The 26,271-nt window shown below is 40.1% G+C and overlaps 1 protein-coding gene across 1 annotated transcript in view; it reads left to right on the top strand.

The window, feature by feature from the left end:
- Positions 1–25,782, top strand: part of glceb (glucuronic acid epimerase b) — a 61,520-nt gene extending 35,738 nt beyond the window's left edge. Inside the window, exons 3-6 of the mRNA XM_085458921.1 lie at positions 1,271–1,800; positions 13,110–13,355; positions 20,859–21,151; positions 21,576–25,782. Of these exons, the coding sequence (XP_085315047.1) occupies positions 1,284–1,800; positions 13,110–13,355; positions 20,859–21,151; positions 21,576–22,307 (1,788 nt within the window). The 5' untranslated portion in view covers positions 1,271–1,283 and the 3' untranslated portion in view covers positions 22,308–25,782. The remainder of the gene's footprint in view (positions 1–1,270; positions 1,801–13,109; positions 13,356–20,858; positions 21,152–21,575) is intronic.
- The last annotated feature ends 489 nt before the right edge of the window (positions 25,783–26,271 follow it).

Here is a 26,271-nt window from a genome sequence, read left to right as displayed (position 1 = left end):
TGCTGCTGGCCAAGAAGTAGCCCAGCATATATGTAAGCTTCTGTGGGAGTTAAAAAGCTATAACATTATTATTAGTTAGATTTAAAGGTTCTGCTTGGTGGATTCTGTGATCTGAGCCAGGCGAGCTACTTCAGACGTGATGTGGACTTAAGCTGGCTCTTACTGCATGGAAAGCTCAACATATTGTACTACCCCTTCATATGCAGGTGTCCTGATTAGAGGAGTTTGAGTTGCAGTGAAGACCACAATTGACTCGATGCAAAAGAGAAGGGAAAAATAAAAATCAGTTAGACTACACAAAATTATTTTTTTCTTCACATTGTTCAGTCTTAATTACAACATGAATGCACCAGCTCTGTCTTCAGGTGCTCGTGACTCATCCACGGCAACACGGCCTCCTCACCAGACAAAAGTAGGCAAAACTCTGTGTTTGACACAAATTACAACATGTCATCTATTTAGGGAAAATTGTTCCAAGCAGCTTTCACTCAGGTTTATCTGGAGTTTGATGATCTGGTGAGAGAATCACTGGAGAACAGTAGCACTTTACACTCTCCAGGCACTTACACACTGTGACATTCACCATAAAGCTTTACTGTTATATGCTAGATTGTATCTTTTACTAGTTTCTCTTGGTTATGTTCTGACTTTTTTTTTAGTGCAATAATGACCTCATTCCATTTATCTACTCAGTGCAAGTGCTATTAATGTGAATCAGCTGACTTTACTCATTTGTAAAATTGAAGTCATTGTAAAAGATCAGAGCAGTTATGTTACTCACATGCACTTAAGTAACCACTTTAGTCAGCTCTCTCCATTAAAGCGATTGTAAACGAGGAACAAGGTTTCAGTGATGGCGGTATGGGATTACAGATTTCTCCTGCACACAGCTGATGTCGCGGCCATGTGTTTGGCACCACGGGATAAAAAGAAAGCTCACACAGCAGTGCGATCCTTGTGGTAAACTTTTCACCGTCTATAAATTTCAAACAGATGCTTGCAAAAAGAAAAACAAACTCACACTATAGTTTCTTTCCTTCTTCCTCCAGTTGCTCAGATGAAAACACCTTTTTTATAAAAATGTCTGATGCAGTCCTGCTTTATTATAAAGGCAGATTTTAGGTGTGTGCAAGGTGGTTGCTTTTTAACCTAGAGCATAAAGAGCAGGCTGCTGGTGTATAATAGCAGACGTTAAGCATAAATGTATTTGCAGGCTACTCTGACTCTAATGAGAGTCTTCTAATGAGTTGTTTTTGTTTGTGCTGTACAGGCAGGTTGTGATAATGCGCTGCCTGGCTGCTCGGGTGAACTACAAGACCCTCATCGTTATCTGCGCCCTCTTCACACTCATCACTGTGTTGCTGTGGAACCGCTGCTCTAGTGACACCTCCATACGCTTCCTGCCCCGTGCTGCACCGGTGGCCACGAGTTCTCAGATCGGCGATGCTAGCATCAGCAGCCAGCAGCATCCCCCGCAACCTCCCGAGCCCCCGCCTGTTGTCGGAGTTGTCGGGGGGATCAAGTATGAAGAAATTGACTGCTTAATCAATGATGAATCGACTGTCAAAGGCCGGCGAGAGGGGGGAGAAGTCTACCTGCCCTTCTCTTGGGTGGAAAAGTACTTTGAAGTGTACGGCAAAATAGTGCAGTACGATGGCTACGATCGTTTTGAGTTTCAGCACAGCTATTCAAAGGTTTACGCCCAGCGAGAACCCTACCACCCCAATGGAGTCTTCATGTCGTTTGAGGGATACAACGTGGAGGTCCGTGACCGGGTCAAGTGTATCAGCGGAGTGGAAGGTAAGTCTTGTTTGTTTAGGTTTCGATTGCACGCAGGTTTCAGGTTTTCAATTCCTAATAGAAGTGCTCATGCATCTGAATATTAATGTTCTTTCTGTTGTTGAGATCCTACTGAACTAAGGCTTTGCACAAGTAGTGTCTGATGTGTGCAGCCAAAATGAGAAGCTCATCTCATAAGAAAAAAATCAAACAGACAAAAAACTCTTTAAAAAAAAAAAAAACCCAAACAAACATCTCAGAGAAATGTGTAATTTGCTTAATTAAGCATATTGCCGTAAAATGGCACATTGTAAATCACCTGTTTAAACTGTGAGAAAGTGAGCTGAGACTTGATTAGCAAGCTGGGCCAGATTTCAAAAAGATTTCCAGAGCACCTTCTCACTCTCTGCCACCCGGTTCCAAACATCTTTTGCCTTTCTTTAACACCAACACTGTTAAATAGGATTTGTGTCGAATCCATTAAAAATGTTTCTTTTCGTCACTCATTGTCAGTATTAGTCTGTATTGATACAAGCAGCTGGGGGTCTGTTAAGTGACCATATCTGTCCATGTTCCTCTATGCTTCTGGTCTGTCCTGAAAGCTGTTTTCTTTTGAAGGTTCCTTTTAAGATAATGGCCAGGAAAGATCAATAGCTCATTTTAAAAGCCTATTAGTTGAAACCACTTTGTCATCAATATAGGTCTGTTCCTCGCTTGCTTGAAGAAGTGGCTCTTTGTACTTGCTTGAAATTACAAAATAGATATTTATTATCTTTCTTATTTTGTCAAATAGCTACAGGCACAAAAAAGGGGGAAAGGAGATTGTGTCGGCTATGAACACAGAATATGTTGTTTGTTTTTCCCCCAAAACATAATCTTATAAATCCAGACATATCAGTGTTCTTATTGGAAATGACAGAAGCAGGAGGTAAAGGATTCACAGTTTTGAGTCCTTTACCCATCTGAGAAGAAAGCTCTTGTGGTGGCGGGTAAATGTAAGGAGGAAATGTTCAGTAGCAAAATGTCTGGTAAGCTTTATGAATAATGATGGCTACTGTCTGTGAGAGCAGTGTCACAGCAGCAAATTAGTTTTTTGTTTGTTTTTTAACTTGTGGCTGAAGCTGCTGAAATGGAAATTGCGAATCCCCACAATTTATTTTATTTAATTTTTTTACATCACGATTTCATTGGGACTTATTTTAAATTCTTATTTCAAATTCTTCATAAACTCTTTAAGAGATTGTGCTTCAAGCAAAACAGTAGAGAATAATGACATTAAAAGGCTTGGGTAGGTCAGAAGGTCACATTTAAAGCAATAATTCTGTTATGTTTATTTGGTTTTCAGCAATTTCTCTTTTGTTTTTATTAGCTCTGCAACTTAGCAATATTTTAGTTATCAAATTAAATAATTTATTATTTTCTCAGTTTGTCCACAAAGCACAGTGAGTTGCATTCAAAGCACTTGTTTTGAGAGCCTGACCGATGCTGGCTGGGGGTTATAGAAACCAATTTTTAAGTACTAAAAATAATTCAGCGCATTCAGTATCAGGTTATGTGTCCTATATACAGTCATGTAAAAAAGAGAGGAAAAATGATTCAGTGGCTTGCAAAACCACCTTTAGAAGCAATCATTTTGAATCATTTTGAACATGCTAATTGAGGCCTGTAGAGTCAGAGTTGTAGCTTTTGGGTTTTTGCAGTTTTTCTGAGTGTTATACAGTCTAACTGTCCACTAGATTTGAAGGGATATCCACCCCTGGGTAGATTGTGGCATTGTGTTGACCACCTAAATACTTTTTTTTTTTTTAAAGAAGGCTCACATTTGCTGATCAGCATTTCCTATAGAAGCAGTACTTAGTTGGCTACTGTCTGATCTGTCTAATCCTGAAGTTAGTTGTTCAGCTGTATGTATGTATGTTGATATATGCAGGACAAGCACATACTTACTGCACTCACAATTTACCAAGGTCATTTAATGAAGCTCTAGGCTTCTTACTGTTTGTGCTTTTACATGTGAAGGAATAAACATCAGTGTTCTACTAAACATTTCTACAGGTGAAAATAGGCGTTCATTAATTAGCCTGTCACATTTAGATTTACCGCAGGGCTTAAACAAGGTCATGAAAGATTTTTCCTCAGTGCACCCCTGTTAACCATGAAAAGGTTATTTAACAGCACCAGTGTTTTCATAGAGATTTTACTCAGGCAGGCCTGACCAAGTATATTTAGTGGCCTATTTTAGCCTTTTTTCTTTTTTTTAATTCTTATTTTAGAATCTGGCCCAGTGAATGAGCCCATCCACAATCTAGTCTTTCCCATATATCGATTTATTTGAGGCAGCTCACCACACTGACTGTGGTGACTGGAGTACTGACTGGAATTTTTCCCCCACTATTTAAAGGTGAGACGGGTGGAAAAACTAAAGGAGAAACTTGACCTGACCTTAAACATACATGGGGGCACGTGAGGGGATAAAGTGGTTCTCTTATGGTGTGGGGTCTATTTGATGGTTTGGGTCCTCTTGGTGCCTTAGAGGAGAGAGTCACTGCAAATTATTACAAAGGACATTGGTTGATTTGCCACACCGAGCTCACCACCCTACACAAAACAAATTTCATTTACAGACCCTCACACATTAACGTTATTTATCAATAGGAGGTTTGTTATGTTATAGAATAGTAACTTTATAATTAAGACTGGTTATGAGCAATATAAATAGCCAACACAGCAGGAGACTTTTGCTAATTTGTGCATGGAAACAAATTGAAAGCATTTTAGAAAGGTAGATCGCCCCCCCCCCCCCCCCCCTCCCCCCCTCATTAATGTTGTATTATTTCACTCACTCACAACTCATCTGCTGCTAATCAGATGCTATTAATAATGTTAATTTTTATGACCTGGCCCACCCGCTCTGCTGATTAACTGCAGTGCCGGAGGATGTTACTGCGATCAGCACATCACTTTCAGCTTGTGATGAGATGGCTGACTGCCGTCGCCAGCTGCAGCCCAAGACAAAGAGGACGCAGCTGAGTATATTGATAAGTAATGCATTTGTCAGAGTACACAGTCACAAAACCCATTGGCTATCTTCTCATGATTTAGCCACAAGGGACATCAGCCAGTGTTTCAGGGCTTCAATTGCGACCATCCAATGACAGATAACGACTATCTGGGACAAAACGTCCGGTTTCATATGCTGGTGAATTTTACAGTCCAACTATGAATGCAGGCGTATTTTAAAAGGCATTAACTGATCTTCTTTGTTTTTTTGTTTTTTTTAACTCAAGACTGAACATTTACTTGCTTGCATACAGAGACTGCTTAAATGTTGTGTGTCAATAAATCCTGACATGCAAGTGGAAATTCTTTTTGGCTTCCTTGCTTACAGATAGTAAACACAAAATGCAGTTTTTAAAATAAGGTGTTTATAATTAAGGGGGAAAAAATACAAACCCACGTGGCCCTGTGTGAAAAACTGACTTCTTCTAAACCTAATGACTGGTTGGTCCACCCTTAGCAGCAACAACCGCAATCAAGCATTTGCGATAACTAGCAAAGAGTCTTTTACAGCGCTGTACAGCGGTCCCTCGTTTATCGCGGGAGTTACATTCCAAAAATAACCCGCAATAGGTGGAATAAGCGAAGTAACCAACTTTATTTTTTTCAATTATTATAGACGTTTTAAGGCTGTAAAACACCGGACTACACACTTTATACACGTTTCTCAGACAGGCAGGAACATTTTCACACTTTTCTCTCTTGTTTAAACTCAAAGTTCAAACCTTCGTGGAAAAATAAGTCCAGTATTATAGAATGAAACCAAGGACACTTTTGTTGTTTGTTGGGGAGAAAACTTACAAACATACAGTGCAGCACTTCAGAGTCACACTGCTAGTGACCGAAGATTTATGTAATTTGACAAGCTGAACTCATTCTGTACTGTACAGAAGACACTGCATGCGATTGATTGACAATGGTCTACAGCCACTCAAGACCCAGAACACAAAGCGCTGTAAGAAAGGGAAAAAAAGCATGTAAAATTCCACCCAAAAAAATCAGTGAAATGGCAAAAGGTGAACCGCGTTATAGCGAGGGACCACTGCACAGGAATTTTGGCCCACATTGGAAGGTTTTCAAGCATAATCTGCCTTTTTAAGGTTGTGCCACAGCACTTCAATTGGATTCAGGTCAGGACTTAAACTAGGTCGCTCCAAAGTATTCATTTAGTTTTTCTAAAGCCATTCAGCCTTTACTGGTGTGTTTTGGTCACAAACAGATGGCCGATATTCTCCTTCAAGATGTTTTGGTAGACAGCCAGAATTCATGGTACCATTTCCCATTACTTAAGATAAGATAAGAGATAAGATAGAACTTTATTAATCCCTCGGGTGGGTTCCTCTGGGAAATTCGACTTCCAAAAAGCACAGCAACGACCGAAGTTACAGTTACAGAATTGTTATATATATATATATACACACACACACACACACACACACACACACACACACACACACACACACACACACACACACACACACACACACACACATATATAAATACAGAGACAAATATAAATAAAATATACAAAGGGGATAAATAGAATAAATAGGAATAAAAAATAAAAATACAAGTGAATTGCACATTTCAAGTATTGAGTCTATTGCACTGTTGACTATTTACAAAAAGTATTGCACAAGGTATTGTACAGTGAGGTGAAGAGGCACTACAGCTTAGTTGTTCCCCCCTCCTTTGTCCTCCTGTTTCCCCTCCCTCTCCCCTCCAGAGAGGTCCTGGGGCAGCAAAACAGGCCTTGTTCTCCTTGAACTCTCCCATGGATGCCCTTTTTCCTAATCTCTTTCTTATTGTTGATTCATGAACTTTGACCTTAACTGAGACATTTGAAAGCCTGTGGTTCTTTAATGATGTTCTGGGGTCTTTTGTGACCTCCTGGATGAGTTGTCATTGTCCTCTTTGAGTAATTTTGGTTGGCTGTTCACTCCTAGGACGTTTCACCACTGTTTCAGATAGGGATGGGTATTGATAAGATTTTAACGATTCCGATTCCATTTTCGATTCTGTTTAACGATTCGATTCCTTATCGATTCTCTTATCGATTCTTTTTTTTTAAAAAGGAGAACACTAAAGTCGATTAGCTTAGAACTGTGTTTTATATCTTCTCTTTGAACAAGATAGAAATTTAGGAGTAACATGGCCTTACAAACCCAACAGTGAGATCTTAAGAGATCCAGCCTACGGCTCTTCAATGGGGTGTCACAGGGTCCCCAGGAAAAAAATGTATATGTAAAATAATAAAATAAATATTCTCCTGTAGCAATAACAAAGTTTAACATAAATTATTCTGTAGCAATTACACAAGAATATCCAGTAATGTCCCTGCCTACAATTAAACACATTCACTTACCAAAGTGAAATCGGGGGCATCTGCTGTGGCAAATGGGTGCAAGCCTTTGACCACAAACTTAGACACTGCTGGGTGACATTCGTCTATCCTGGCCTGAAAGGAGACGCTACCGGTAGACTGCAGCGAGAACTGCCAGCATCTGAGCCAGCCAGACTCTGTCTCTCTCATCATGGTTATCTAAATGCAACGCACAGTAATAGCAGGTTTTGTAATAAGGTAAATCGCGCTAACATAATATGCAATGCTAATTGATTAGTTACCTGCAGTATTAACGGGAGAGGACGTGGAAACGCTACCGCTGCTGCTGGGTTGAGCTTCGCTAGTCCGGAGCGGATCAAAAACACGACATTTGTTGAAAGCAATCGCGTGTTTTTTGAGCAAATGCTTTTGCATATTCGTAGTGTTTCCTCCCTTTGATGAAATCTCTACTTTGCAAGTATTGCACGTTGCCCTGTTGTCATCCTTTCTCATAAAGTGTAACCAAACTTTTGAGCGTTTGTGCCGCTCAGACGCCGTGTTTCCTACTGGGTAAAAGACGCTACTCAACGTGATGACGTCATTCGGGGCGACTGGAATCGATAAGGGAATCGTTTTTAAAAGTGGCAAACGATTCCAAGGAATTGAAACAGTGGGAACCGGTTCTCAACAAGAACCGGTTTTCGATACCCATCCCTAGTTTCAGATTTTCTCCATTTGTGTATAACGGCTCTCACCATGGTTCACTGAAGTCCCAAAACCTTAGAAATGACTTTGTAACCCTTTCCAAACTGGTAGATGTCAGTGACTTTGTTTCTCAGGTGTTTCTTTAGATCGTGGCATGAGGTGCTGCTTCCGGAGATCTTTTAGCCATCATCACTTTGTCAGACAGGTTCTGTTTAAGTGATTTCTTGATTCAGCAGGTCTTTCAGTAATCAGGTTTGAGTGTCTTTAGTGAAACTAAACTCAGCTTTCCAAAGAATGTGGGTAATTAGAGTTAATTCATGATTTAACAAGAGGAGGGATTACTTTTTCAAACAAGACCAGATAGGTTTGGATAACTTTTCTCCCTTAATCAATGAAATCTTCATTTAAAAACTGCAATATGTATTTACTCTTGTCATCGATGTCTAATATTAAAATTTGTTTGATCATCTCAAACATGTAAGTGTGGCAAATATTCAATATACTAGGAAATCAGGACAGGGGCAAAAAAATTTCACACCACTGTAGTTATAATACTCTGCAGTAACACAACCTTAAATCACGTTCTGTCTAATTTTTGTCTGGTATATTTTTTCCACCTTCCACTATCCTCTGATTGTTGATTGTTTTGGTGCAGACCAACGTCACTCCAATATATGCACAAGAAAAGAGCCCTTAAAAAATAAAAAAAAATATATAGTAGGGGTGCAACGATACTCGTATCTATATTGAACCGTTCGATACAGTGCTTTCGGTTCGGTACTCATATGTATGAACAATACAAAATTTTTAATTTATATTATCAACTTTTCTTCTGACGATGCTGTCTGTGTTGAGCGCTCAGTGGATCTGCGTTCGACTACTCCGCCTAGGCTGCACTGTCGAGCGCAGATCCACTGAGCGCAGCGCAAGCTAGCAAGGCAGAAGCTAAGCTGGTTGCAACATGGCAAATTGAACCTCCCCCACCCTCATTCAGATCTGGCGTTTGGAACTATTTTGGTTTTCATGTGACGTATGACCCTGAAGGTAAGCACGTCATGGACTAAAGTAAAACAGTATGTTGGATGTGCCACGCAATGCTCAATTACATTGGTGGGAACTAGTGTGTTAGCGCAGTTAGCTCGTTAACGTGTTGACGCCGTCCAGCCCCACGCACGGGGCGATCAGGGGTAGCTGGTTAATGGAGATTTGCAGTGTTGTGGCGTTAACGTCATTTCAACGAGATTAACGCTGACAGCACTAGTGGGAACACAACGAATATGACTGCACATTTACTCCGACATCATCCTAGTACAAAGACAAGTGGAAGCAGACAAAAACAACAAGCACGCATGGTACAAACTTTACCCGAGTCATTTAGACAGCTGTTAGCACATGATTCTCCTTATGGGGACCTGAAATGTTTAATATGCTGCTGAGAATATAGCCCAGAAGAAGCGTATAATATAGCTTTTATTTTGGAAAGAGCCATTTCTCTGTAATAAACTCTCTTTTCCAAAGATGAGTGCTTTCTCGATCAGATAGATTAATTATTTTATTACTTTGTTGTTTCAACAACATTAAATTTAAAATATGTATTTTTGAGTTATAATATATATTTATAATTTTAATAAATGACAAATTAAAAAGGCATGAACATTTTTTTGTATCGAAAAAATATCGAACCGTGACACCAAAGTATCGAACCGAACCGTGAATTGTGTGTATCGTTGCACCCCTAATATATATATATATATATATATATATATATATATATATATATATATATATATATATATATATATATATATATTCCTATATATTCCTAAACGTTTTATGACCTTTTCAAACAGCCATTTTATTACTTGCACACTGTGCCCATACGTACGTGACGCTTGATATATTTTACCTAGCACCTGCGCACACTCACTAATAGATACTTCTACTACTTGGATGAATTTTCTCTGAAAAGAATCTAGGATATTGGTGCAAACCAGTGTGATGTATCAGACAGTTAGTCCACAGAAGCCATAATATAATTCAGTCAAGTAGACTGAACAAGTTGATCTGTGTCCTGACAAATTAAATCAAAATACAGTCATTCTTTTGATCTGTATAATTATCCACCGGCCTTCCACCTACAGCATATGCTGCATTTAGAGCAGGTTCTTATACACACTTGCAGAAATTGTAATGTCCATGTGAATAAACAGAAAATCATTTCCCTTAAGTGCTTCTTGATGTATTCAGCTCAAATACACAGCCATGATGCAAAAGTTAAAGCTGCATTAAGTCTTTTTTTAGTTATCATACAGTAGAATTGCAACAAAACCTCACAGAAACACAACCTTAATATATCATTCATTTATTAAGTTGTTAGTAACTGTTTTCTACTTTATTTAAGCTCCCAGCAGAAAAGGAGCAACATGAAAATCCCACTGACATCATATTTTTGACAAACTGAGAAAGAAGGCACTTGAATATTCAGATATATTTATTTTCTTTAGCTCCGCTTTAGGCAACCACCAACTCCTGAGGAAAACATCTTTACCTTTAGCTCCTACATGCTGAATGTTCTCCATCAATGTACTTTGGCTGTCTTGACAGTGAGTTATTCTGAGGTGTTTTAGAAAAGAAATATTTCATTTAGACAAAGCTAAAATCTGCAAAAGTGCTTGAAATCCCTCTAAGTTCAGCACAACAGCAAGTTACAAATTACCGGCGGTGGTTCACTGTTTAATATTAAAGAAATGCTCAGTGGAGCTTACATATTCCTGACCTGGTAGAGGTCAAAAACAAAGCTTTTGTTTGGTTTTTTTTAAATGAGAGAAAAAAAAATTTGTATCAGTTTTCCTCTCCGTGTAAATTCCAGTAGGCATCGAGCCTCAGAGCCTACTGCAATTTACAGACCAATCTTTTTCTAGAAAAGTCTGCTCTTTGGAGTCAGCAAAATATATGGAGGCTTAACAGTCATTTCCATATGGATTACTTGGTGTTATGCAGTGGGTAGCACAGCATTAGGATTTTGACAGTCATTTTCCTTAAGTTGTCAAGGGAGATGCCGGTAACAAGCCAGGCAGGGAGTTAAGGCATGGAAGTGTGTGTGTGGGAATGTATAAATGCGTGCAAGCTGTCTTTCTGGGCTCTTATTTATGGACAGTATAGTGAAATATCAGTTCTTGGGGCATCACTGCATCCTTTGTGCTTGTCTCTTGAAATCTAAACACTAAAATAAGTTCCTGACAGGTTATTAACAGAGTTCAGAACATCGTTGAGTCAAAGACACCACATGAACTTGTTCAGTGCCTCCTAACTTGTTTTTACTGCCATCCAAAATTAAGAGGAGGAGGATAATTGGAGCAGTCGGATGGCACGTATTTATTGAAGCCATGTGCCCCCGATTAATGTTAGCTATTAAAAATATTTTAGTCGTGCATGTTGCGACCCACTAATGCGTGAACTTTTTAACACAAGAAAAATGAAGTGCATCGTGATAAAGCTGTTATAAAGCATAACTGTTAATTTAAGCGTGCCTCACAGGGTTCAAAGCACGTAATTGAGTGGTATGGGTGGGGGTGTTGGCGGAAGAGCTTTAGCTCTGCTTGACCTGCTGCAGCAAGGACGGACTGCTCACACAACTTATTGATGGCCACTTCTATGTCACGTTGACTTTTGAAAGGGAAACCATGAGTGCAGGCACGTGGAAAATCCTCTGTGGATCGGAGTGAATGTGTGCAGCTAGGCTGCGCTGGAAACACTGCGGGGAGCAGCTGAAAATTGTGCCACATTTTCTGCCTGTCAGTGTGACTGCCAGTCTGCAGTTAAGAAGAAGAATTCTCTCTGAAATAATTCTTCACACTTACGCACATGCAGCCCATGAAATGTAAGCTATTAATCTCTTAAGAGCTATTTGTGTCAAGTTTTCTGCGTGCAGAAGTAGACTGTAAACAGAACATGTGGTCAGACCCCTGCGAGTGTGCTTCGTAATGGATGGGCAGCCATTGGTTACTAATACCTGTGTTTTTGAATAGAACATCAATAAGTCCTTGTTGCTGCATTAACTCCTGGTGCAGTGTTTGGGAGCCCCGTGCGGAGGATCAATCGAGGTGGAGAGGTTTCGATAAATCTCCTTGCTGCCAAGTAAAAGGAAGAATTGTGTGTTGAATAAAAGGGGAATAATTAGAGTTTCTTTGTATATTTAATGGGGGTAAGAACTGAAAGACTGCTGCATGATCCTACTTTGACCAGAGTGTGCCTGTATGTGTGCAAATGGATTCTTTCCTTTCTACGTGTGTGAATAATCATCCATTGTCTTTTTAACTGCTGTTGAAATTGCCTGCTCTTTTTTTTTTTCCTTCTTATTTGTGAGCTGAGTTTTATGTGCACAGGGTCCTAAAAAGTCATTTCAGTCATAAAAAGATTGAGCTTCCTTCCTGAGTTGGTGTCGGGCAGCTGGACTTCTACACTGTACAACAGGAGATACTAAAATGGACTTGCTATGTATGCGGTGGTGATTAGTTTAGAAGGAGGCGGCGTATTGTCAGCCCTAATCTGAGTTTATTACATTCTTCTTAGAAAGATGGGGTTTGGGTAGCACGTGTGCATTCCCTGTCACAAGGTCTTAAAATGAGCTATCTGTTAATCAGAGTGATTCTCCTGGCTGAGCTATTTTTGGCTGCATGAACATGGAAGCTCGCCTCCAGTGAAATGCAATAGATTAGGTTGAATTTCACCGCACCGTCTAATCATTTATTGTAGCTGGTGGCATTTATTTTCTAACCTTTTTCTTCTTCTCTTAAACAATTTTTTTTGTTTTGTTTTTGTTTTACTAAAGGTATTTTTTTTTATTGCCCTAGTCGGCCTCTAGTCTCCAGGAGATGAGAAGTTCTAAAATTTATAGTGTTTGTATTAATATTTAATTTTGGACCAGTTTCTTTTTATACTGTGGTTATGAACTCGGTGTCATGCTGCACTTAACAGATTTAGTCATTCTTCAACAAAGTTTTAAAAAAAAGTAAGGCAATGTTATGACAAGTGTCATCTTAAAAAGAACATCTGCTTGAAATAAACTGCAAAGAGCTTAAAAGAAAACCCAGCTTATCATGTCAGCCAAGATTAAGAACCATCGCTGTGCTTCATAAAAGTTCCAGCCAGTTTTAAAGCGACTGCACTTCTTGCATATCAGGCTATTTCCAGTATTTATTTAACATTAATATCCTCCTTTTCTTCCTTCTTTCTTTCCACCCAGGCGTGCCTCTGTCCACTCAGTGGGGCCCTCAGGGCTACTTTTACGCCATCCAGATTTCCCAGTACGGTTTGAGCCATTACAGCAAAAACCTGACCGAGCGCGCTCCCCACGTTGATGTCTATGACACGGCCGAGGAGAGGGACAGCCGAGCCAACGCCGCGACCTGGAGTGTACCGAAAGGTTGCGGGCTCAGCCGCGTCTATGACAAGACCAGGGCTACCTCCGTGCGGCAGTTCAGCGCTCCAGGTATTTAAGCCTTCCATTAGCCCAGATGGCCTCTGGGCAAGAAGCTTATCTCGTGTTAACTGTGGCTGTAGCAAGCATCCCCTGAGGACAGGATGATAGTCTGCAGTGAGTCAGCGCCACAGGAAGAGTACGCTGACAGGCTGTCTGGTCTGACAGTGGACCCACAGCATAATGATATTCTTAGACAGTGTGATGGTTAAAGAAGCACACATTTCATCCTGTTTTGTCCTATTAATCAGACACTGAAATTGCAGCTGGTGTTAGAGACAAAAACATTTTGATGAGATTAGTTCAGTTTTTTCCCTCTCTGGTAAAACATAAGTATGTAAATGTAGGTGTTGAAATGGAACTTCACCATCTTTATTAGTCGCAGGCAAAATAAAGCCATTATAGGTTATTGTGTTCTTTGTAAGGACTTGTTTTATGTCACTTTTTGTTAACACAAGAGTACTTATACCATTTAAAAAGGAGCTATTTCCTGCCAGGACCTGTTGTAGCAGTCAGTATAAAAAGTATCTGTTTTAGCCGATTCAAAGTACATTTCTACTAGACTGTATGTGGGTATTTCCATTGCATGTGTTAATAAACATATGTAGAATAGATTAACCCTTTAAAGCGAATTGTTTTTAATGCTGATTTGCCTACTACGGTATACTAGTACAAGCATTAATAGCTGTGAAGCTAATGGTAGTTCACTATGCTGCAGTGGCAAGCTAGTGTCACTGAGTGGTCATCAGATAACTGTCAGAAGTGATGTATTAATGATTTTATCACTGTTGCCCAGAGTTTATTCATCAACAATTAGTTTTTTAACGCTTAATTAAAATGTATTTTAGTAACACAGTACTAGCAGTATCATAACAGAATGTGTTATTAATAATCTATGAAGGCTCGTGATAAGTGAAGGCTACCGAAGACGTTTTCTTTGTTTGTTGTCGAGGTTTCAGTGAGATTTGAATGTTGCAGTAAGAACCGCAGCAGAGACTGATGAATATTAACATATACTGCCTATTTCTCCATAAGTGCTTAGTTAATAGGGCTTCAGAAAATGGAGAATTTCATCACTTGTAATAAAACAGACTGAATAATGGGGCTGTCCTTGCTGCCATTTCGCACTGTTTCAACTATGAGGAATCTAATTTCATTCAGCTCACTCACTCATATGGCCTTCTCTCTTATGCATCTAAAAATTGATCTATAAAAAGGGGTAAAAAAGAAAAAGGAACAAGTCTCCCACTTCATGTTTTTACATTGTTCCAAACAGAGTTGTATTGAGGGCTGCAGCATGTGGTGGGTATGGATAAGATACTGCAAGTTTGAGCAGGCGACTCTTATTCTCACCGTGTGGTTGACTTGGAGGAGACGCGGTGCCATTTAGGGAGAAATAAATTGCTGTTACATCTGCTTCAGAGTATGCCTGAATAATTTCATATATGCATATTTAGACTGAAATTGTTGATCTAAGAGTGCTTAGACTGTAGCTTGTATTATGATTTATTAACTCTCTGTGACGTATTTACTCAACTCTTGTCATGTCCGTGTTAATCCTGTGAGTCGGCAAATTAAGAAAAAAAAAGGAGACTCGGCTGGTGTTTGATTAATGTGCTCTTCTGTGTAGCTTTACACTCAGTTTTAGATTCTTTGTAGAAGTACAAACATTAACAAACGACCTTATGTTTGTTTCAGATAAGCTTGCAGGTAGCACAAAGTTATTGGATTTAACACTGTAAAGAAAACTAGTGAGCACAGATGCTCCCACAGAACCATTAATCTTATGATTTAATACTTGTCACAAATATGTTAGTACATTTATTTCAAATTGTTTCAGTTTGTTATTTTATTTTTTTTGCAAGAGTTTATAGTTTAAAATTGGAAGTGTGAGAATAGTCTGAGAATCCTAGGGGATGATAAATATAGAGGATCCCTTGGGAATGCTGCAATATGGGCGTCTTTCTCGACACTATACTTTACTATCGAAGACAGCACTGCACCTGAGATGTTCACTCTGTAGCATACCTTATTCCAACGATGATCTAACAACAAGTACAAAATACACAGTGTGAAACGGCAGCTATGCACTGGCTGTTGTAAAAGTCACATTTGCAGAGTATCTCTATAATAAAAGCATCAACCACTGACACAAATAATATTCCCAGGAAAAGCAGGATTTGCACGGGCTAATGTTCATTTAGGTTAACTGTAAGGTAGCAGAGCATGAAACGGTGGTCTCAGCTAAGGCTGGGGACTCCAAACGTGTTCTTTTGCTTTGGGATTCACACTGATGCTGAAATAAATACTCTTACCAGCTTGATAAATGTTTCATTTCATGTGTCTAAAACGGTGAAAAAACATCAGCTGATAGGAGATTTTTAAGTCGCCAAATATAAGATAAGATAAACTTTAATATCAGTAATGGTCTTAAAACTTGGTCAGGCTCTATTGTTAACACATGATCAGACTCTAGACAGTGTGCAGTGTTTTCTGTTATTATGTTGTGAAACAGGAAATGCAGCACCTCTGTGCATCTTTCGAGTGGTAAATTAAAGCTCTACTCATCAGATTGGTTGTTACAGTAAAGATTGGAGATCTTGGCCTAGTTTTAGAGCTTTAAAGTGACCGAGGCCAGGAGATAGCTGGCAGAGTTATTTTGGGGATCGGAAGAAGTCAACATCTTATACCCGGTGCTGACTGTGAGCTGTCTTTATTCTCCTCTGATCTCCTGCTGATGTTTCCAGGACACACTCTCCGTCCCGTCCTCTGCCGAGCTCCTGTCTCTACAGTAATCTCCCCCCCCCCCCCCCCCCCCCCCTTCTTCCACTTTCAACCTCTCATCATCACCAATTTCTTTTTTTCCACCACCCTCCACTTTTTTCTCCCTGCTGCTTGCTCACTTTGCTTTAAAGCTGAGCTCACCATTATTGCTCTTTCCTACCTTGACTTCATGTTATCATGATCATTTCTCACTAAGTAGCCTTCATTCTCCATTTATCTTCCCTGTCTACTCCAGATTTCTGTCAGTCTTCCACCTCTGTTGACTTATTTCCACCCACTTATCGCCCCTCAGCACTCCTGTGCTTCCTAAACATTGCAGTCATATTTCCCCAATCCATTCTGATGCCTTATTCTTGTCTCTCATCAAACTTTCCTCATTTTCTTCCTCTGCTGTCAGTTTTCCTTTCTGTCTCTGCCTCCCTACACTTCCTCCTCCTACTCCCTTCTTCCTGTTGCAGTCCTTCTTTTTTTTTTCTTTCCTCCTTACTGTATCTAGGGCACGAGTGTTGAGCAATCTCTCCAAGCCTCTGACAACTGGATCAATCGTCAGTCCCCTGATAATAACCTACCATCCACCATCTGCACTTTCCTGCCCAAACGCTGTCTGCCACTGAGCACCTTTATTTTCTCAATCCCCTTGTGGTTGGTTGATAGTTCAGAAATGCACTTTGTTCCCCTGATAAGGTGGAATCACGCTATCAAAGAAAAATAGCTTTTGTGGTGTGTGCAGACGACCCTGCGCGGGTATCTGTGGTACAATCTGCACGGCAACTTTGGCATGAACAGTGCCATCCTTTGTGACCGCAACGAGTCACCCTTCACCACTCGTTCAATCGAGGAAAAGCGAGTTAGCCTGTGTCTGTGTCTGAGTTTCCAGACTTGTACTGTATCATTACTGTCATGTTGAGACCGGTTAAAGAGCAGCCTAGTCCCTCGGCAAAAGAGCAGCAACTACATACACTTACTAGTTTTGCTACAGAAACGGTGTTACTCATGAGAAATGGCTAATAGCTACTAGGGCTGCCACAAACGATTATTTTGATAGTCGACTAGTCACCGATTATTTTTGCGATTAGTCGACTAATCAGATCATCATCCACTGGACGCAAAACTACAGCTTATTGCACCAGCAGCATCTGCTCTTATATAACTATCATTAGCTTACAGCTTTAAGTGTTTATTCTTAGTTAGCGTATTGTCTGTCTTGTCTTAATGTTGGTTTAAAATGGAGCACTGTAACAAAAAATAATTTCCCCCAGGGATCAATAAAGTATTCTGATTCTGATTAAGGTCTGTGCTAACTAAAAATAAAGACAAGATGATAGTTTATTAAATTTTAATGAAATTTGCAGATTGTTTCGGTGAAGTTTAATAAACTCCTTGCTATCTAAAATATAACAGGACACTGGAGTATATTCTGGAGCATCTCACACTTCTGATGATCAGCTGTCTGCTTGACGTTTATTCAGCTGTGTAAAAACTATAACTTTAATCTCAGACAAACTGATTTACTCAGGAACAAATAAAATACTAAAAAAAAAGCCAAACAATAACATTTTAAGTTATCTAAGTGACTCATATATATTTAACCTGAGTAGCGAAAGACAGCGGTGGGTTTGAAAACGATTTGCGGGGAGTCCGGTGTTCTCACGGCGCTAGTGAGCCTAGCCCCCGGCTCGCTAACGAGCTAGTGGGTAACAGATGTCTCCGAAAACGTCGGAGCGCTTTTGAAAATATGTGGTGTCCTGATAAACTGAGCCGATATTTGAGGTTTACACAGCTACATTCTCGCCTGAAAATATGTTAAACGTTTATTTTGTGACCCAGAAAGAATAATAAGAGTAACATTAAAACTAACTAGCTGCCGCCATTGTTGGAAACTGCGCTGGGCCGCGCTATGAATTCTGGGACACAGCTGCTTCTTCTTCTTCTTCGGGGTTTAACGGTAGCTGACATCCTTGTACATGCAATGCTGCCATCTTCTGTTTCAGTCCGTTATTACACTCTTAAATCCTGCCACTTATTCCTGCGTCTTTTGTGATCTTACAAAGCTTCAAACGACGCGTCGACTATTAAATCAGTCGTCGACGATTTTGATAGTCGACGTAATCGTGACTAGTCGACAAATCGTGGCAGCCCTAATAGCTACACTGCTTGTAGGATAAGCATTATGGTTGACATGTCTCAGATTAGTACAGAGCCATGGTTTCACTTTAGTAAATACTTAATAATAATGTATGTAGATGGAGAGGAAGAACAGCTAACATCAGCTACATGAGGTTTAGTGATGATACTGAACCACAGTCGGCTTACTTTGTCTTTTTTTTAATGTATGAACACAAAATATCCTTTCAGGAATTTTTCTTCCTTTTTCAACCAAACCCAGTCAGTGATCTAATAAATATGTCAGTCAATAATAACTGCTACCACAATTTGATTTCATGCTTCGAACAGAACAAGTAGTTTTTCCCAGATCAGCGGGGATCATTTAGGTTGGTTAACTTCCAGCAGCTGCTCTTTGCTCCGTTACATCCTTGCAAATCTTGGTGCTTTTTGTTTTTATTTTAATTCTTATAGTCCTATTTTGTGGGCACTCTTGATGAGAAGTCGCCCACCTCTCGTCTGATGGCTGAATGTGAGGCTGCAGAGATAAGAGATGTGGCGTTTGCATTTGAGCAGCTTAAAAACAGCTCTGATAGAGGTGAAGGAGACTGAACTGTAAACGGTGGATTCGACATCAAAAGTGGTAGCGCCGGGTCACAGGCGTGAAACGTCTTTCTTTGAATCCTTTGTGGATTATTAAGCAATCTGAACCCATCACAGGAAAAAGAATGCAACTATACCGAGAGATTATCCTGCATGTAAATACTTTGAGGTGGTGTTGCAGAGAAAGGTGTGATTTTCAAAAAAGTCTTTAGAATTGTATCTTTTCATATCAAAGTCAACAGTGTCTGTCGTGGCTGAGTATTTATCGAGATCTTCTAGGGTCTTGGAAAAATGCTGTTTGCTCACAATCCCCGTGCAAAATAACACAAAGTTTCAAAGAAGAATGGTGCAGGGGAATTTCAGAGCATTAGGTGTAAAGCTGCTGAAGAGCTTTCTGCACAGACTGAAGACTGAAGTAACCAAAGAGGAATTTTCTCACAGTTTGGGGGGAAAAAACTGACTGATTAATCAATATCGAAAAAAAAAACACTTTGCAGTCCTAAATACATTAAAACTTTCCAAAAAAAACACCACTTATTATTGTTTTTTAATTAAATTTGCTGTTTTAGCTGTGCGTGTGCTGTAGTGATGGAAAAATCACACTTCCATCGACTGTTGTCTCGTCACTTGTCAGGTCTTTTGTTGTCCGCACATGTACTGCAGGCACTGTGCACGCTTTCAAGTGTTCGTCTCACACACTCGGTCATGTACACAAGCGTGATTTACACAGGCGTATTTCTAGCCGCGTGTCTTCCCCGTCTCCAGACTTATTGCTAAACAGCTAGGGAGCCCGAGCGGTGGAGGTGGAATCTCGTCTATATTCCCTGCCCATCCTTTATTGATGGCAGAGTAATCACAGGGCCAGAGTACAAATCCACTTACTCTCTGCATTGCCTTAAGTAATGGATTTATGAGTGCATTAAAGAGCCGTAGTCATCCAGAGGCCCCTGCCAGACTGTCTCTCTCCTTCATTCTCTTCCTGATCGACTGTCTTTGAGCCTCACTAGGCCTCATCTGCTTCTGCTTTCTCAGCGTATGTGATGTGAGATCTCTCCGTCTTCTGATTTCAATTGTCTCCTCACTATTGGCTCATTTTCACCCTCTCCCATCTAGGCCTGGCTTTAAGAGCTCTTGTGTGAGCCATCACTCCATTACTCTCCTTTTCCTTGACTTTTTGACCCTTTCTCTTCTTTATCCTTGGAGGAGCCTCGATTAGAAAACATTCTCCTCGTTTTTTTTGTTGTTTTTCTGCTGTGCACACCAAAGAGTAAGGCAAAAGCAGAGATCATTCTTGAACCGCTCGCTGCTTCGGGGTCTTGAAATGAAGTCGGAGCTGAACTATAGTGACACAAAGGTGATCCAGTGTCAGAGGTGGCAATGTGGAAAGTAAAAATCATCCGAGTTTCTACTTAAGCTCTGACTGGAGGAGATGCGGGGATGCAAATAGAGAAGTTGCAGTATATCAACTTCTTCTTTCACTCTGTTGTTCCCTCATACTGCTCCTCTATTCCTTTCCACACTGTCTTCTCTCTCCTCTCTGTCCTCCTTATTAAGCTCAGTGTGCAGAGACACAGCCGTACTGCACATCCCAGGAGAAGCTCGTCCTTGTGTGTGTGTGTGTGTGTGTGTGTGTGTGTGTGTGTGCACTCTCTCACACACACACAAACAGCAAGGAACATCACATGGGTAATAATACAAAATCCAGGGTAGTTAAAATGTTAAGCTTCTGACCAGTGATTGATTCTAAAGTAGGCTCATTATGATTGATCATTGAGAGTATTAAAAAAGGGAAAAAAAAAGATGAGCCATTATATAAACAGACCACCAGAGGAGTGTATTAAGAGACAGACTCGGATTTAAAAAGCTTCCAGTAAACTAAAAATAGCACGTTATCAGCCAGTAATCATCAAGTTCTTAAAGAAGTCAGTCAAATGAGACCAAGTGTCTTTGAATAAATGTTTTTTCTCCCGCAATTTTGACTTATTTATCTGCTGCACCCACCCCACTCACTTCCCATTACCACAGACTCCTCCGAAGGCGTGTCCCTCCAGATGGGCAACTCCAAAGACTTCATCCTCAGCTTGGACCTCAAGTTTATCTCCAACGGCAGCGTGTCTGTAATCCTTGAAACCACAGAGAAGGGCCCTCCCTTCACAATCCACTACGTGACCAGCACACAGCTCATCGCCTTCAGAGAGCGTGACATCACCTACGGGATTGGACCGCGAACCGCTTGGAGCACTCTGACCCGGGATCTGCTCACCGACCTCAGGAAGGGCGTCGGGCTGTCCAACACAAAGGCTGTTAAGGCCACAAAGGTCCGTTCAACTCAAAGCGCTGGTTCAAAAAGCACCTCTGCTCAAATATTTGTGGTCTAGTGACGATGCACTTGCAGCTGGGATGATTAGTTGAACTGGCAGCTCTCATTTTAAAAGCAAAAGTTCCACAAAAAAACCTTTTAATGTACTTTTTGTACATTTTTCACTACTTTCTCACATTTTATAGAAAACAGTCCATTAAGGAAGTATAGTTACATTTATGGTGATGTATGCTTTTCATTATCAAAGCTACATACAAGTCTTTGCCACTTGTATTGTGTCAGAGGGTTTCTTTGTGTTAGATTTAACTCCATGTATGTGAACTAAATACTGTTATTATTTGGCTTTATGAAGACTAAATCTGCAGTGTGTTGAACTCATGAATGCCAAGTCCTAACTCCCTTCATCTACTGTCTCTTTTCAGATTATGCCCAGACGTGTGGTGCGATTAGTCCTGCATGGGCGTGGATTTGTTGACAACATCACCATCTCCACCACTGCGCACATGGCCGCCTTCTTTGCCGCCAGCGACTGGCTGCTGCGCAACCAGGACGAGCGAGGCGGATGGCCTATCATGGTCACCCGTAAACTAGGCGAAGGCTTCAGACCTCTGGAGCCCGGCTGGTACTCGGCCATGGCTCAGGGCCAGGCCATGTCCACCCTTGTGAGAGCCTACCTCCTCACCAAGGACCAGGCGTACCTCAACGCTGCCCTGAAGGCAGTAGGACCTTATAAGGTGCCTTCAGCACAGCATGGGGTCAAAGCTGTGTTCATGAACAAGTATGACTGGTATGAAGAATACCCCACCACACCCAGCTCCTTTGTGCTCAACGGCTTCATCTACTCCCTGCTGGGGCTCTACGACTTGACTGAGACAGCTGGAGAGAAGCTCGGCAGGGAGGCAGGGCAGCTGTTCAGCCGCGGCATGGAGTCGCTGAAGGCCATGCTGCCGCTCTTTGACACCGGGTCTGGGAGCATTTATGACCTGCGTCACTTCATGTTGGGCACTGCGCCCAACTTGGCTCGCTGGGACTATCACACCACACACATTAATCAGCTACAGCTGCTGGCATCCATAGACAACTCCCCCATCTTCAAGGATGTGGTCAAGCGCTGGAAAACCTACTTAAAGGGGATTCGTGCCAAGCACAATTAGACTAAACTCCAACCCACACACTATAAAGGCTGAGATGAGAAGAAGATCGATATATTCTGTGCGACTGAAGGAATGAATGAGCGGCCTATGCTCGCGTGCACGTCCTCGATCTGGTTGAAGTCCAAAATCTGAAGTATGAGTTTAATCAGCTGAAGCTCTCAATACTCTCTCGTGTGCTCTGTTGCAGGTTTTTTAATTTCTGCAACATCCACTGTAGCTCTCCTCTCCCTGTTTCTTTTCTTTTCCTTCACCTCTTGAGTTAGTGTTTGTAGTTATGCACAAACCTCATTTCAAAGTGAGAGTGTCTGCATTCAGGAAGAAAGTGTGTGTGTGCGTTTTTAAAAAGAATATATGACATTGGTGAAAGATTAAAAACTCTGTGAATCACATTTCAGACATTCTTCGATGCATCCAGCACATTTTTCTTCTGCAATTGTATTTTTTTTAACATCATTTCAGATTAAAGTTTATTAAAACAAACTGTATATAACAGAATATATTATAAATTATTTGAAGGAGAACGTTGCCAAAAAACAAAAAAGCGCATCTTTTCAATATATAAGAAGCATTCGAATATTTCACCACAACAACATTTTTAATGCAAACCCTTCAATACTAAACAGTTTTAAATTACAACGCAGGACTTTTTTTTTTAAGTGTCTCACATTTAATGTTTGGTTAGAGATGTTTATTAGAGAATTCATCCCTTTGTGGAAATGCTAGAAAATCAAACGTTTTATGATTCTGTCTAAACACAGATTAATGTTAGCCAATAATTATAGTATTATGTCTTTAGTAGATTTATCTTTTCCCCTCTAAAGTAAATGTGAGGCTTCTGTTAAGCTGCTTGAAAGCTGCTCTGAGTAATAATCGAGCTCGTTCTCAGTAGCAATGTGATTGTTCCTGTGGTATTCACTGAGATAAATCAATGCAGCCCTGCAATAATGCTTAAAAATGAGGAAGTTATCATAATTAGCTGTAGCTTCTGTAATGTTGCTACCTGTATCCGATGGTCAGGCAGTGATACCACCGTGTAACCGTTTTTGTTCAAGGTTGCAACTTCACATATGATTAACTTTGAGTTCAGCGTGTTTATTAACACATGTGTGTCCCATGTGAGAAATCCCAGCTGGCTGAATTTAAGACCAGGATAAATGCTCGCTTCTTTTCAGCTGCACAATCTAAAGTTTTGTTTCAAAAGGAAAAACTGTGTTTCCTACTTACACGCGTGATCGCAGGCCTGAACGAGGCTAAACATTTAATACTAGATTAACCAAGAGGCATCAGTTAAAAGGTGATACTAATGTGAAACTTTAAATGCCAAACTCCAGCTCCCCACGTCATTGTTATAATTTCAGATCTGTGTTTTTTGCTTGGTGTGAATATCAGCACCGTCAGTCGTAGCCACATTTTAATTCATTCTTGTGCCCACCCCCCTCGTTCCCCTCCTCCTTTTTGACCTTTTCAGCTCGTTGTTTACTCGGGAACTCGTCTGAAAAGCCTTTCTTCTGTAACTCATACTTGGAACATGATAATTGCAGGATACAAGCGTAGGTGGTGTAGATGTCTCTGTTGTGTATTGGAGGAGATGAACGTGGGCAGCAGAAGCACAGCTGCATCTCACTACAATGTTAATTCACACCATTTAAATAGACAATGCCAGGAAGTACTAAAGCTGGAGGTAAATTCCTGACGAGCATGCAAAGGCTCGGTCCCAGCAGGCTCTCGTTGCTCCTCTCAGCCGCTGCGAGTGCATGAACTCGGCGCTTTTAATCTGAGCGCTGCCCTGTTGACCGCCGAGCGCAGAGAAAGAGGCCTGCCTGTGCTCTAACAATTCACCCGGCTAATAGGCTGGAGAGCCTGTTCACGGTACAGTCGCTGCTCACGGATGAGTCAGCGTTCACCGGCGTCGTACTCACAAACAACACAAAGCGGAGCCCTCAGCAGCAATGAGGCTTTCATTGATCCAGCTTTGAAGATTTAAAGAAGCTGCAGATTGGTTTCTTCTTAATCCTGTTTAAAAATATATATATATAACGCCAGTTTTTTGAGACAAAAATCGTTTTCCCACAAAGCCAGCGTTTCAGGTTGTTTGAGTTTGCACTGGCAGGACAAAAATACATCCAAGTTCCCTTTTTCCAAACTGATTAACAAATCCTGACTTCAGTAGAAAAGCAGAACACAATAATGCACATTTTTAAACATCAAGTTTAATCACAAAAAAACGTTTGGTTCTCAAAATAATGGTTCTAATGTGTAAGCATGTCTCTAATCTATTTGTTATATAACCCTGCTTTGTCATTTATTGTTTTTGTACTCTTGTTTTATAATTGAAAAATTACAACTGTGTCCAATAAAGAGGAAACCTTATAACTTTTAACATTTATTTTCCATCAATCTTTTTTTTTTAATGATGATTATATTCATTTTTATTCATTTTTCTCCTTTATAGGTTGTGGGAATGTTTATACCATAAAAGATGTTTGAGATCTTTGGGTAATCTGTTAGGGTTTTTCTTTTTGTTGTTGTTGTTTTTGCTGATTCTAGTTTTCTTTACTTCCTGTTGGCTTTTTCTTCCTGTAAACACTTGCATAATTTATACACGACGAGCAGAAATATGTCCGGTGGGGAGGGGGGGGTAACGTTCAGGAGTAGAAGTCTTTGTGTGAGAATAACGAGCTCCATGTTGTTTATACCAAAGTCATTGATTCGAGGTGTATTTGTATATTTTTGTGCAAAAACCGACTTCCATTCAGCATTTTAATGATGTAAAGTCTCCTTGGAGATGTCATGGAGAGACACTGCCTTTTGAGAAATGCTACTTTTTCAGATGTAGGTTGAGTAGATATGTAAATGCTTATTGTAAAAGGGGTTGTGTGCAACTAGAGATTAGTGTTTAGTAAGCTACTGTTTAAAGGGAAATGAGCCAATAGCTGCAGGTTCTCCTTGAGTTTTTTTTATTTTATTTTATTTTATTTCTTTTTTTCCTCTGCAGAGGAATAAGAGTTTTTCTAGTTAGACAAAAGCACAACTGTCGATTATCGTCACATGAGTTTAGTTGTATTTCTCTTTTATGGATTACTTTTTTCCTTTTCAGGACAATGTGCAACGCCTTCATTAAGAAAGCTGCTATTGTTATTCACTGTGTAACAGGTATGAGAGCTTCTTTCTCCTCATTTCAGTAGTACCCTCTCCTCTGTCTCTACACTCCTTGTTTCAACACGTCAGCAAATGGCCACTGAGGTCAAATGTGATTTATGCAATAAAATGTTTACTGGGGTCGTGACACTACGAGAGACCCAGAGTTGTTGTACAGACTTTGCAACCGAAGCACAATGTGCAAATGCTACCATTTTTTTAGTCCAATGAAGAGAGGTGTTTATATACAGAGTAAATCTTTGTGCTTTAAGGTTTTGCTTTTTAAAGATGTAAAAAAAAAAAAAAATCAATAAATAAAAGCATTTTTTTTCTTAAATTCCTGATTTGTTTTGTTTTTCAGAGGTTTGACATGAACACAGCAGCCTAATGAAGAATAGATAAAGAATAGATATGTCTAATGAAGCTATAGATTTATGCAATTATCAATCAGTTGTCGATAAATGGTGATCGGTTTTAGCCATTTATCAGTTTCTAGATTTCTAGAAAATATAAAAACATTTATTGATTGTAGCTTTTCATTTCTGACACTTTTATATTTTTTTCCCCTCATATTTGATTAACAACTGAATATATTTGATTTGTAACGTAAAGATGGCACCATGGACTTCAAGAAATTAGAACAGTGGATCCATGGAAATCAGTAGAGATGCAAATAAATTAAGTTATTATATTAAAAGTTACAATTTCAATAATTGAATATTTATAATTATATCTTAAGGATACATCTAAATTGTATTCTAAGGAGTATTATTTTGCAATAGAAAATGAAAAATAGAGCCTGCAAACACTTGCTGACATTCATGTT

This window comes from Copadichromis virginalis, linkage group LG1 (genome assembly GCF_057382275.1).
Source record: "Copadichromis virginalis isolate Kocher_CV1m ecotype Utaka linkage group LG1, C_Virginalis_male_GT1.1, whole genome shotgun sequence".
Lineage (NCBI taxonomy): Eukaryota > Metazoa > Chordata > Actinopteri > Cichliformes > Cichlidae > Copadichromis > Copadichromis virginalis.
Note: the sequence above shows the minus strand (reverse complement) of the source record. Positions and strands in the feature narration are given on the sequence as shown.